This window comes from Vombatus ursinus, unplaced genomic scaffold (assembly GCF_900497805.2).
Source record: "Vombatus ursinus unplaced genomic scaffold, bare-nosed wombat genome assembly UNPS02014778.1, whole genome shotgun sequence".
Classification (NCBI taxonomy): domain Eukaryota; kingdom Metazoa; phylum Chordata; class Mammalia; order Diprotodontia; family Vombatidae; genus Vombatus; species Vombatus ursinus.
In genome coordinates this window covers 13,112,721-13,127,522 of record NW_020954556.1, presented here as the reverse complement: position 1 = coordinate 13,127,522, position 14,802 = coordinate 13,112,721, and the positions used below count along the sequence as shown (strand labels likewise).

General features: G+C 37.8%; 1 protein-coding gene across 1 annotated transcript in view; it reads left to right on the top strand.

The window, feature by feature from the left end:
* Window positions 1–14,802, top strand: part of UNC5D (unc-5 netrin receptor D) — a 349,386-nt gene that overhangs the window by 29,778 nt on the left and 304,806 nt on the right. The window contains exon 2 of the mRNA XM_027865284.1: window positions 7,188–7,331. Within this exon, the coding sequence (XP_027721085.1) occupies window positions 7,188–7,331 (144 nt within the window). The remainder of the gene's footprint in view (window positions 1–7,187; window positions 7,332–14,802) is intronic.

Below are 14,802 nucleotides of genomic sequence, written 5' to 3'. Positions count from 1 at the left end.
GCAGTTATGACCCTCATAGTGGAGCTCTTTTCTGCTATTTATTGGAGCAATAGGCTGACTTCCTAATGACTTCCAAAAGCAAAATGCCCAGCTGTTAATGATGCCTGAGATTAAGTGGCAGTCAATTTGAGAGGTTCAGCTTTGGAAATTTCTTCCTGCTCTATAAACTTCATAAGCCTGAAATACTTCAAGATTGTATTTTCATTCATTTCCTGCCAAGGAGAAATGAGTGTCTTGGGAATGTGTGAGGAGAGAAGAAAGTGACGAAAAATGAATGTGTTCCCTGTTTTCAAATCAATAGACTGCCTTTCCACTTATTCTCATGCTTCCTAATTCAAACCAATACCTCTGCTCCCTGGGGAGGACACAATTCATGTCTTTGCAGCCCTGCCAATGAAGTGTGGCACATGTCAATCTCTCCAGTTGGGTACTTCACCCTTCTGATGGGATCGTTTTTATTTAGTGTTTCTTCACCCTTATTACCTGAAATTGAATGTCTCTCACCATTGACATGAATTTAAAGGAGAGGGAGGGACAGTAGCAGTTGTGGGAGAAATAATAGCAGCAGCAAAAGTAGTAAAAATACCAATAGTGATTATGATAATGACAGAGAGGATGGGACAAAGCAAAGAGGTCTGACCTTAGAGTCAAGAAGACCAAGGCTGAAGTCAGAGGACCAGGTTAGAATCCTTGTTCTGCAACTTAATACCTGTATGATTTGGAGGAGTTGGATAACCTCTCTGGGCATCATTTTTTTTCATCTTCAAAATGGCACAGAGAGAGATTGTACTAATTAATTTCTAAGATCTTTTTGAGCTCTAAATAATTCTATGAGCCTACCTGCCACACAAATATGCTGTGTGACCATGGGCAAGTCAGCTTACTCCTCAGTCCCTCAGGAAGCTCCAAAGAATGTGTTGCTGGTGAGTTGTAGAACTGCATTGATGGAATGAATTTCCATACAAGGACCCTCCATTCACTGACAATCTCACAAGTCAGCCCTACCATTCCTTCCATTCATAATGATAATAATAATGTCATTTATATAGTATTTTAAAAATTGCAGAATATTTTATATACATTATTCTATTTGCACCTGATAACAAGCCTATAAGGTAGGAACTCCCTGTCAACACCAGGAGTATCATTGCCCCTTTGGTGTCCCCCCCTCTTCTTTCCACCTAACCCTCTGCTGTCTCAGAACCCATCTGGGACTACTTCTGGTTGGATGACATGCTACGAATGTGTCATCCTCCCTCCTTGTCTCTTCCCTTCACTTCTTCCCCTATTTGGGCTGCCCAGAAGCCATCTGGTCTGCTTGAATGCTCACATGGCATAGTCATTTGACCTTTAGACAGAATCTAAAGGCCCCAGGATGCAAACATCTGCCCTGCAATTGAACTTTCTTTTATGTGTTGTCTTCTCCAGCTAGAGTGTAGGTGAGCTTCTTAAATACACACTTTCCAGATTTTTTTATTTGTATCCCCAGCACTTAACACAATACTTAGCACAAAGAAAGTACTTTCATCTGTCTTGTAGATGAGGAAAGTAAAACTGAAGAAGTTAGGTCAATTGATATTGTCACTCAACTAAGTCAGTTTCAGAGGTAGGATTTAAAATTCAGTTGTCACATCTTTCCCCATTCAGTTCAATTTCTCAGTATAAATCTGGTCCAGCAAACTTTCTACCTGTCCTAATAATCATTCCTCCTTCTATCTCTCTTTCTTCATATTGTTTCTTCTACCTTGAATGTTTTCTCTTCTTCCCTTTATCTATCCAAATCTTATCTCTTCTAATATGCAGAGCAAATACTCACCTCTGTCCTCAAAGACATGTATAGAAATGTGTAGGCTCTTAGCTTATCTATTCCCTTCTCTTCATTTTAAGATTATTTTGAATTAAAACACATGCAAAAATATTTCCATAAACACAGGAAAACAAAAAGAAGACTTCATATGCATTGGTGAGTCTTCATTTTATACCATTTGTTTAATGTTTGTGTGTGTAAAAAACAAATTCTACATGTTTGTTAGTTTAAAAATTGTCCTGCTAAGTTGCGTTTCCTTCTGAACTTCCTTCTGTCTTTTTCTATTATTTTGTTAAAAAAAAAATTTCAAAGCCCCGCTGCCTTTTTTTTTCCCTTCTTGGATCACTATTACTATGTTCCTGCCCCAATATTAACCAACAAACAGAGAAGGGGGAGGGGAGAAAAAAAAACTTTTAATAATTCAGCATAGTTAAATAAAACCCATCCACACAGTGGCTCTGTCCAAAAAATGTGTGTTTCTTTACAGCATACCCATGTCTTCTCTCTCAGGAGGTAGGTAATATGTTTCCTTATGGCTTCTCTGGGGATATGATTGGTCACTGCAAGGATCAGAGTTCTTAAATCTTTCAACATTGTTTTTCTTTATAGTCTTGCAGTCTTTGTATAAATCATTATCCTGTTCTGCTTACTACCCTCTGCATCAGTCCATTACACCCAGGATTCTCTGAAATCACGTCTTTTATAATTTCTTATGTCATGGTACAATCTCATTATATGCACATACTGTAATTTGTTCAGCTATTCTCTAAGAGGCATTCTAAGGTCCTCTCTTAGATAGATTCTAGTTCCCCCCCAACACACACACACACACTTTTAGTCTCCCCTAAAGGATCAGTTTGGGACAGCTAGGTGGTACGGTGGATAGAGTGCCAAGCCTGTAGTCAGGAAAACTAATCTTCCTGAGTTCAAATCTGATCTCAGACACTTACTAGTTGTGTGATCTGGACAAGAGTAACTCCATTTGCCTCAGTTCCTAATCTTTAAAATGAGTTGCAGAAGAAAATGGCAAGCTACTCTAGTACCTTTGCCAAAAAAAAAAAAAAAAATAGGGAGAGGTCATGAAGAGTTGGGCACAACTGCAACAACTGAACAACAGTAACAAAGGATCAGTTTGGAATGGAAAAAAGTCCATTTTGCTTATGAGTGTTCCCTCTCTAGTGTTATAAAGTAAAGGACGCCACAAATTAGTGTGTCATCCTTGTGCATTGGTCATGGTAATTTCTGCATCATTCCTATGGTATTGTATATGCCACCAGAGCCAGAACTTGTCCCCTCATTTTATAAATGGTGGAACTGTGATAAATTTATAAAAGAGGAGGGAGGAAATAGCAAAGGAGTACATGTTGATGAGTGTCTAGGGCAAAATGAAATACATAACAGGGTCCTAAAGACTTGTAGATGTCATTGCTGAGCTGTGATGAGTGATCTCTGAAAAAAAGGGTTGAGAATAAAAGAGGTGTTGCTCATGTGGAGAGAAGCAAATGTTAACCCAATTTTCAAAAAGGTTAAGTTTCTTCAAACTCTAGGAGAGTGAGCTTGACTTTGATTCCTTGCAACATTCCAAAATGAATTATTAAAGTCATGGTTAGAAAGGGCATTGCTGATTCTTACTTGCCAGCATGGGTTCATCAAGAACAAGTCAAACTAGTCTAACCTCATTTCCTATCCTAAAAGGGCTACTTGACTAATAGATGAGTAGAAATGCAAAGACAGAGTCCTGAGATTTCCACAAAGAACAAGGCACGGTGTTTTACAATATCCTCATGGACAAGATGGAAAGGGAGGCTTTTGGTAGTCTAATTAGGTAGATCCTAAACTGTTTCACTAATTATACCCCAAGAGTAGTCAACAATGTAGTGTTGTTACTAATATCTTTCCTTTCCTTTATTCCCATCGACATTTTTTTAAAAGAATGACTTGTACAAAGACATAGAAGGCATGCTGAAATTATACAGACATCTGACATCTGAGGAGAATAGCTAATATGCTATATGACAGAAGGCAGCTAGTTGGCACAGTGGATTGAATGCTGGGGTTGTTGTCAGGAATTCTTTATGTGATGTGTCGTATTTTATTGCTTCATGTGAACAAGTCATGTATCCTTAAACCAGATTATAAGTTCCTAGAGCTCAGGGATCATGTTTTGTTTTGCTTTTTTTTTTTGCATACATCACTGGGTTAATGCTTAGTAGATTTATAATGGATCACTTGCAAGGATGTGATGAATCTTATTTGCAATACTCTCGATTAATTCTTTCTCTTTTTGTTTTCTGCACTGTAAAGTTGCATAGCTTTACACATTTACTCCCGGAACTTAAAATTTATTTGGAATGCCAACAACTAACTTTGTTTATACTTCCATCCCCTTTTTCTTAGGGGATGCCAAAGTTTGTTTTTTTTTTTTTTCTTCTGAGAAAAGCCTTAGTTTTGTTGCCACCAAAGTCTCTCATCTTGAGGAAATAACCCTTCAGACCTATTTCGACTGCAGGCAACTACAGATAGTTACTTTCTTGCTGCTTCTAGTTGAAGTCTTCAATACTCAAGGAAACTCAAAAGTTCAATACAAGTGGAAGTGCCTCTGGCCTATAAGTTGTAGCTACTGAATTCCCTAATTCCCATTCTTTGTAAGGAAATGAGTCGAGATATTTTTTGTGCTGTGAGTTTTAAATATTTGCATGGTTTTCCCATCATTTTTCATGCCTGGTCTCTTTTTCTATAGTAAGTTATGGGACAAGGTAAACCGATGTTTTTGGTAACTTAACAGCTTCAATAAATCTTATTTCATCTTTCTATCCTATATAGTCTATATTCCAGCCATACTGGGCTACTTGCCAGTCTCCTTGCATATCCTAAGTTTTCCAAAGTGTTGTATCTTTCCTCAAATCATCCCCTTTGCTTGGAATCATCTATGGTGATTTCTCCTTATGCTAGTGTCCCTTCAAGACCCAAGTCAAATATTATATTTTCTGATCTAGTGTCAACATTACCTTAAAATGCATTGCCAATTTTGCCTGCAGGCTCAATAAAGACTCTGGAATCCCAGATGGTCTTGGCTCTATATATGTCAAGATTCAGTCTATAAAGCACAAATGAACATGCTGTACGAACCAATATATGATATTTAATGTTGGTTCAGAGTCTCAGCATCAGCAGGTGGCTCAAGGCTTTTTTTCTCCCCTAATCTGTACCTGAATCTCTGCTATAGCATACTTTATAACTCATTATCTGTATTTTACTTAAAGACCCATAACCTATCCAATAGGAGGAACCATAACTTGCTGAGGCAGCCAATAATCCACTTTAGAATAGCTATAATTATTAGGCAGTTCTTCCTTACTTCAAGCCTAAATTTGCCTCTTTGAATTGCATATCCATTGCTACTAATTCTTCCTTCTGCAGTGATACAGAATAATTCTAATCTTCGCCCTACCCCCAACCCCTTGGCTCAAATACCATCTGAAAATGCTTTTCTTCTTCAGGCTAAATAAACATTATTCCCATTCCCTTCAACTCATCCTCCTTTGACAAGATCTCAAAGATTTCTTTCTCTGTCTAAATTGTCTCCTTTGTATGCTCTCAAGCTTATCAGTGTCTTCCCTGAAACGTAGTCAGAATCCCTACACAAATGCAAGTAGTATCCAAAACTGAATGCAATGATAAATTGGGGGTCATGTCAGAGGAAGAGCACTAAGAACAAGAACTGGAAAAGGCAGAAGGCGGAACTTCAGGTAACACTTGAAGGGAATTAAGGAAGCTAGGAGGTAGGGATGAGGAGGGAATGTATTCCAGGGATGAAGAATAGCTAGTGAAAACACTCAGAGTTGGAAAATGGGGTGTTGTATTGGAAGAATCAAATATGATTGTCAATTGCTTGCATAACTTCTTTTATAAACTGTCTTTGTCCACTTGTCTACTAAGGGTAGAGATGGTCTTACATGTTAATTCTCCATGTATCTTAGTCATCAGACTTTAACCAGAGATACTTGTGCAAAGATTCTTTTGTCCTCATTATCAGTTTCCCTTCATATATATATATACACATATATGTATATATAGTATATATATACATGCACATACATATGTGTATGTATGTTTACATATGTGCATATACATGCATGTGCATATAAAACCTATTCAAATGTTCCCTATTATTCAAGGATGAATTTAAGTCCTAGCTTATTATCAATCTAGCTTCCTAGATTAATCCAACTTACATTAATGTATTATATTTATCTGGCATTTCAGGAATCCTTTTTTGAAGCAGTGCTGCAGAATTTAGCACACAATTGACCCCCAGCTCTTTTATGTGTGTTATAGTCTTCTCCCCTCTATTATAACAGAAACACTTTGGGATAGAACAGTGCCTGGAACCATATAGGAGATTCTCAATAAATGCTTGTTAAATCTAAATCATATTTTTGTATATGTATAAATCTTATATACATATATACATACATATGTATATGTATATATTATTAGTCGTTTAAATGATTAATAATGGTTCACATTTATGTAGTGACTCAAAACTTAAAAAGCACTTTTTTTTCCTCCACAGTAGCCTTGTGATTATTATAATAATATTATTATTATTATCTTCATTCTATGGATTAGGAAACTGAGGCTCAGAAAGATAAAATTACTTGTCCAAGGTCATATAACGAGTAAAGGTCTGAGCTGCAACTTGATGTTGTATCTGTTAACTCCAAGTCTTGTGTTTTTGCCATTAAACCACCCTGACTAAAGATTCAAGGTCTCTGCAGAAATCTAATGGTGTAAGATCATGACATATGTTTCTTCTGGGTTGATCTAACATTGGATTTGTTTGGAGTCAGTGAATTTTGATTCAAATTTTGCCTCTACCACTGAATACCTGTGTGACCATCAGCAAATCAATTAACCTTTAGTTACCAAGTATTTAAAGGAGTTGGGTAGACTTTAAGATTCTTTCTTATTCTAAAGTTTTGATCCTATGAACTTCTGGGACTAAAATCTTACACTGGTTGCTTGGGTACTAGCTCTATATCTATATATGGAGATAAACTCGAATATTACATTTGTCACAGAAGTTTGGGAATACATGTGCAAATGTGCCTGCAGACAAAGTCAAGTCTCCGAGACACCTTTGAAACCTCACCAAAGCCCCCATTGGTTGATAATTCTTTATATGTATGTGTGTGTTCTGGCCTACTCAGCTGTTAGAATTTAATTAGCAGTAATATATTATTGTCAAAGTAATTAAAGCTTTGCTTTGATTAAAAACAGAATTGTTTAATTAAAAAAGAAATGGGTTGATTCACCTTAACTTTCTGCTGGAGTAAGATATCCGTATCAGATGATTCCATTTATCTTCCTCTGTCAGGTCTGAAGGTCCGAGAAGTGTTCATCAATGTCACCAGGCAGCAAGTGGAGGATTTTCATGGACCTGAAGACTATTGGTGCCAGTGTGTTGCATGGAGCCATCTGGGTACTTCTAAGAGCCGGAAGGCATCAGTCCGCATAGCCTGTAAGTAGATTTGTCACTTGCCTTTTTGTGCCTCCTCTTCCAAGGAATGTTTTTTTTGCACAGAGTCAATGTTATAGGGATTCTTTTCATGTATGGATTGGACAAGATGGCTGCTGAGTTCCCTTCCAAAGTTCCAATTCTATGATTATCTATGTTCTGGGCTTGTGGTCAAGAAGACCTGGATTAAAATCTTATCTCTAATACTTAGTAGCTGTGTGACCCAGGTCATTTAACCTCTAAGTTTCTCAAACAACTTCTTAGGAATTGTCGACTAAGTTATAGATGGTTGGTGGAGGGAGTTCCCACACTGGGAATTCCCTACTTTGATGTATTTACAAATCTTTTTTATATCTGTGTGATATTTTTATTACCATCCTCCTCTGATGTCTCATGGAGAATTAGAGGTATCCCTAGGCTTTCAAGGATTATGCTAAAAGGGCACAAGTTCTGAAGGCCCTAAAAAGCTGAAAAGGTTTCCAATATAAACCTTATAATAAATAGTTTCCCTGCCATTCTAGGATCATCCTAGCTGTGTTCAAATGGGTTTATCCCCAGGTTGGCCATAGAGTGGTGAATTTTTCAGCCATGGTAATTCTCAAACACCAGCTACCAGTTTATAGATTGGTTGCGATCTGCATTGGTGGAGAGAGTGGCCCACATCAGAAACATCAAAGATCCTTGAAGTCATGAAATATTTTACCAGATTTCAAGAGCAAAAGCAGGCTTTTTGGTGATTCTAGATGCCTTTCTTCAGGGCCCTAAACAGCTAACAATGAGACACAGATTGACTTGCCTGTATCCTCATTAGATTCACTTAGTTCTCTTAAATTCCTTCTTAACTGTTTCATAATTTCCTCTGGAGTGTATTCAGCAAGTCTGTTTGGCTCAGAGTTTCTGTTTGGATTGTGAGCACCCGGATGTCACAGCAATGCCAGGTAAGGACTGTTCACATGAGAAAAAAAGCTGTCAGAATGGGCTGCTATGTACACAAGGCAGCAGTTAGGAGTCATTTATGGGAAAGCACAAGCAATATTTTTTTTTCTATAATACCCATGAAAATCTGCAAAAATAAGAAGGCATTAAGGACTCTTTGTGTCCCACTGTTAAATCTACTCAACGAATCTTAAAACATAGAAATTGGTTTTAAATGTGCACTGGCTTGGTCTAAGAGAAAACAGAGAAAAAGAACTAGGCAGAAATAGGAGCAAATGCTGCCCAGGTTGCTCCAAATTTCTTCATGATGTTTCTGTTTCAGGATCCTATGACCTGTGACACAGGCCCACAGAAGAGACTAAGGAGAAATTCAAATGGTATTATGAAGCCCACGACCATTGCTTACTTGATACAAGATCACCACTGTACAACCCTTAGGTGTATGCTGTGCCTAATAACTCACAAAGTTTGTGGTACAGCACTCTGCCTAAAACTCTTCCTAGAGACAATCATGACATTGGAGAACCCCAAACAAAAAACACTGAGGAAAAGCTGCTCAGATAGTCAGAATCCTCAGAACCATAGCCTTCTTCTACACAAATCTTGCCTGGCTTTCTTATTCTCCCTCCTGACAACCTAATGGATTTACAAGAGAAAGGCAGTCTTCTAAACACAGGTCCAGAATCTTGGACTGGTATGGTTTACATAGTATGACCATAGGCAACCTCAGATTGTGGTGGAGATATTGGTATCTTCATCAAGGTTTTTAACAACAGCTGATGCCTTTATGTCCCATAGAAAAATTGCCCTGCTCTTCTGGTTGTGATGACATGGAGTATTTTCTCTTCTTTAAAAATAAAACAAAAGAAAACCCCTCATTTCTCTCTGTAAGTGGTTTCTCTCCAGGGAAAGTCACAATAAAATGCATAGATGCTTTCTAGTAAGTAATCGAGACACCAAGGACAGTGTCAGTTATTGCAGTCTTATTCAAATGACTTCTTGTGAGAGTGCCATAAAAAATATAGGGCAAGAGGGATTTATTTGAGAACTCATGGAGACTGTTCCTAGCATATGTCAATAGTAAAGGGATTATGAAGAGAACTGAGTTGCTGTTTGAAGAGATATTTACATTTCTCAAGAAGTGAAATTTTCCTTTTAAAATATGCATTTTGCCCTTACTGTTTAATATGGGATGATGAGACCCAGATATCATACTAGGGCATGAGCGGGGGAGGTAGGGAATGGTGGTTGGAACCACCTACTTAATTGTGCTTGCTCACTTGATATACATGTACTGCTTCCTCCCTGTAGTCTCTTTTTTTAATTTCTCAGTACTTACCAAAGTAAAGTTTTATTAACTAAAAATAAGAGGAGTGTTAACTTCTTTGGGCCTGAATTTACCTAGCTTTAACCTGATGGAGTTAGAAAAAAGTAGCCCTGATTCTATTCTTTATTATCTTCGTGATTAAGGTGCATAACCTTTTTTGGTCTTAGTTTTTTTCATCTCTACCAAGAAGGAGTTGGATTAAATAATTATTGATGTGCTTTTTAAAAATAATTTCTGGCTCAATATTTTCTGATATTTAAATTTGGTAATGATGTTCATTTACCTTGACCTAGAAAATCCATTCTATTTCTTTGCTGTCCATCTAGTAATCAAAAGGCTCACCTGGGTCCTTTGGATCTGTTCAAGCCAATAAATATAATGTTGCTTATTATGACTTTGTAAGACAAGGATAATAGGATTTAGAGGAGGAAGGGACCTTAGAGATCCTTTCATCCATTAATTTTACCGATGAAGCAAAAGAGGCCCAGAGAAATGAAATGGTTTGCCCAGGTTGAGACAGTTAACAGGCTTTGGGCAAAGGTTGGATTCGAGTGTAGATTGTCTAAGAGTGTGGTATTTTCACCCAAAATGCTCTGCCTCTACATGGTGTATCCCAAAAGTCTTAGTAGAGTTTTGAACTTTAATAGCTTAAAACTTCACTAAGACTTTTGGGACACCTTTTATAGCTTTCCGAAAAGCCTTCTCTAGAAAAAAATGAGTGCTTATTCTCTGCTATAACATTACAAGAAAAAAGCTAGTTCTCCAAAAGGCCAGTCATGTTTAGCTATCATAGCTCTCCTTGGTGTAATAGAATCTTAGTTGATGTCTCAGTGATCACTACATTTTAAAATAACAAAACTTCAAAACTGAAAATTATATGACTTACCCAAGTTCACACAGCTAATTAGAGCAAAGTCATAACTGGAACTTTAATCTCTTGACTCCCTATTTAAGTCATTTGCTTTCAAACCAAGCTAAAATATGCTCCACTTTTCTTACTCAGGCAGCTGGTTGGCATAGTGGATAAAGTGTTGGACCTGAAGTAAGGAAGACCTCCATTCAAATCTAGCCTCAGACATTTACTGGCTCTGGGACCCTGAGCAAGTTACTTAACCTCTGTTTGCCTCAGTTTGATCATTTGTAAAAATAAGGATATACTTCCAAGGGTTGTTATGAGAATAAAATGAGAATATTTGTAAGGAGCTTTGCAAACCCGAAAATGCTATAGAAGTGCTATCATCATCATCATCATCATCATTATCATCATCATCATCATCACATTTAAAGCAAAATTGGAATATAAGAAACACAACACAGAGTAGTTACAGAATCATAAAATTTCAAGGTTTAAATGGACCTCAATTACCATCCTGGCTCAATTGTGTCTTAAAGAATCACTTCCATGATATCCCAAAAGAAGTCATCCCACCTTTGCCTGAAGAACTCCAGTTAAAGAAAAAGTATCACCTCCCTAGAGAACCTGTACTTAACTCTAATTGGCTCTAATTAGTGGAAAGTTCTTCTTTAAATTGAGACTACATTTAACTCTTTACAAATTCCATCCATTGATCCTATTTTATTTTGTTTTACCTTCAGGAAAAAAGTGGCTGTTTCCTTAAGTAATCTCTGTGTAAATTACTGCTCCTCTCATGGTAAAGCGATAGCACATCTATTATGCAGTCATGCACCAATCACCACCTGAGTGACCAGTGGCCAATAGAGGTTTTACCCTAAAAGCCAAAGTGTTCTGTCATCTTGAGTTTTCATTACACCATCATAGTTACACATTGCATCAGGGAAATGTTGACTCTCCGGCCAACTGCCAGGGGCTGGGAAATACAATACTGGAGACAAACCTGGAGAAAAAAAAAAATTGGGAGTGGATTCTGTATCTGTTTTAAGGTAAAAATAAATAAATAAGTTGATTTAGTCTAAACCCTCACAAAGTTGGCACAAACCACTCTGTGGGGAATTACTCCCACAGGACCTCACAAGTCTGTTTGGTTCAATCAAGCCAAAGTTAGACAAGCACAGTGCTGCATCTGTTACTTCTGCTGCTGGACGGTTGTCAAGAGTTGAAATATTCAATTATTCGTGGTTGTTTATTTCTGTGTGTGAACATTTGGCCACTTTGCCCAAGCTTTCCCTCCCTTGGATGCTTCTTCAGCTGCCTGCAAAATATTGAGCCTGTTCCATTAACCCTTAGGTGGTTCCACTCTCTGTGGACACTTATCTTTTTCTGCTCACCCATTATGGGGAAACAAAGGAACATAGTCACACAGCCCACATTTTCTACCTGCAACATAAATGTGGAAGGAAAACAGTTTTGTAAAAAGCCACTGCAATGTGATAAATCCTGAGTAGAAGCATGAAAGAGTCTCACTTTATGGAATTCAAATATGTTGCATGCTTCAGACAGCACTAAAATAACCCGTGAAATTATGCTAAAAACCAGAGGAAAGGGGGAAAAAAGATACAGTTCAAGTTTCATTTTGGTTTGTAAAATTCCTTCCCTACCTTCAGCAGCCAGCAACAAAAATACCTGATGGTATGTAATGCTAGAAGCAAGTAGGAAGAAGAGATTGGGCACGATTGTATTTGGGAAATAGAACAGTGCTTTCAACAATCCCAGATTGCCAACTGTTGTGAGGTAAAAAAAAAAAACATCAATATTCTCTCAGGGAGAATATGGTATTATGGTTATGAATCATGGAAGACCACAGTCTCAGACAAAGTAAAATTATAAATAAACCCAATTTAAATGAAAAGATGTGTGGTGGGTGTAAGCTGGCTGCCATATATAAGCAAAGATGACTTGGTGTACAGGAAGTGGCTTAATAGACATTATCAAAGACATATCTATAGAAAGTAAGTGAGCCAGTCATGCTCTGAGAATGAGTATTACTCAGATAATCTCAGAACATCACTCATATATGGTTCCCTTTCTTCCATTCTTATAACCACCAACCTAATTCAAGGTCTCATCACCACTCTATTGGACTATTAAATAGCTTTATAATTAGTCTACTGGATTATTGAAACAGTCTTATAATTAATCTTCTTGCCTGGAGTCTTTCCTTATTATAATCCATCCTTCACTCGGCTACCTAAATAATTTTCCTAAAGCACACCTATAACCTCTTTTTTTTCCCACCAATTCAGTAAACTCCAGTAGCTCCCTATTATCTAAGGAATCCAATATAAAGTTCACTGGCAGTTAAAGTTCTTCATAATCAGTCCCCTTCCTGTATTTCCAGTCTTCTTATATTCCATATATTCAACAATCCAGCAAAACTAATTTATTTGCTATTCCTCCTACATGCTTTCCATCTCCTTCTCCTCTCTGTATTTTTCTACTGGTTGTCCCCCAGGGCTGGCATGCTCTCCATCCTTCCTTTGACAACTCTTAGCTTCCTTCAGAACTCAGTTCAGAACCCACATTTTTAAGAGGCCTTTACCCTATAGCCCAAATTCAGTACCTTACCTTCCATTTATTCCATATAGATTTTACATATTTGTTGTTGTCATTTCAGTCATGTCTGACTCATCGTGACCACACTTGGGGTTTTCTTAATAAAGATACTGGAGTGGTTTGCCATTTCCTTCTCTAGCTCATTTTGTAGTTGAGGAAACTGAAGCAAATAGGATTAAGTGACTTGCCCAGGGCTAGTAAGTCTCTGAGACAAGATTTGAACTCCGGAAGATGAGTCCTCCTGACTTCAGGCCCAGCATTCTATCTTATGCACTACCTTGCTGCCTATTTTATATATATCTAGTTATTTAAATGTTGCCTCTCTCTCAGTTGAATGTGAACTCTCCAAAGGCAAAAATTTTGTTTTAACCGTTGTTTATATCCCTGCAGTTAGCGCAGTACCTACATATAATACACTCTTAGGAAACTATTGTTGAGGCTAAGCAGGTTGATACATGAATGTAATCACTACCTCTGGAGAGCCTGAAGCTGGTGGATCACTCGCGTTCAGGAGGAGCTATAGTGGGATAAAGCCAATCTGGTGTTCACACTAGGTGTGGCACAAATATGGTGAACCCCAGGGTACCAGAGGCCACTAGGGTGCCTAAAGAGGGACAAACCTATCAGGTTGGTAAAATTTCTATGTTGATCAGCAATGGAATCAAGCCTGTATGTGGCAGTTATACCTCCAACCTAGTCAAGATATGAAGACCAAGTCTTAGAAAAAAAAGAAAAAGAAAAGAAAAGAAAAATGTTTATTGACTGATGGATGGATAATAAAAGAACCAGAATAAGGCCTCTTTTTTATTAGATAGTCTATGGAAGATTTGTGTTTTGGAGTTGGAGGGGAGGTTGATGAATTAACAAGTTTTGAAGATCAAAAAAAATGTTGAGGTACTGTGATCTACAATTGTAGAAGTTGAAAAACCTCTTTAATTTTACTCTTTAACCTTTAACTCACATCATTAAAATGGAGTAGGATGAAATGGAGTTGAAAAGCATTTTTAAAGTACTTATTGTGAGATAAGTACTATGCTAAGCACCAGGGATACAATTATGAAAGTGAGACAGTTTTTGTTCTCAAAAGGCTCACATTTTATTTAGGGGCGATAATACAAAAAGGAGAGTTCAGGAGCAAGACGGATGGGAAATCACCATCTTAAAAGGATCTTAAAAGTCCTAGAGCAGATTGGAAGTCAGATCCCATAAGTCCATAGGGTTGAATGGTATAGCAGATGTCAATGCTAGGATGATAGAGAATATAGCAGCAGGACAAATGATGAGACTTAGTGGTTCTTAGAGGCATGTGGTAGGGAATATTGTAAGACCTGATGGTCCTTCACCTTATCTGAAGGATGTTAATATTGATTCCCTGCTTATCAAAGCAGTGGTGTGAGTAGTCACATCTTTGCAGCAGACAGAGATCTATAGGGACCTCAGACCATGACCATTGAAAAACATAGTTCCTGGTGGGATCTGGGTGGATGACTATCAGGCTGAGGCCTTTAGAGGGAGGAGTCCTGTGCTAATATGGTGGTCTCTACTTCCCATCACTTGGAGGTAGGCTCTGGATGGGCGGGGAGTGTTCTGGGGCTCTTTGGGTAAGAAGTCTCTGGTCCAGTGGATTCTAATCCAAGTTAGAATACAGTATAGCACTAGACTATGTATTTTCCTTCCCTTCCCAAGAAAACAGGTTTATAGCTCCCTTGAAAGCTTAAAGAAGAAGACAGCCAATGGAG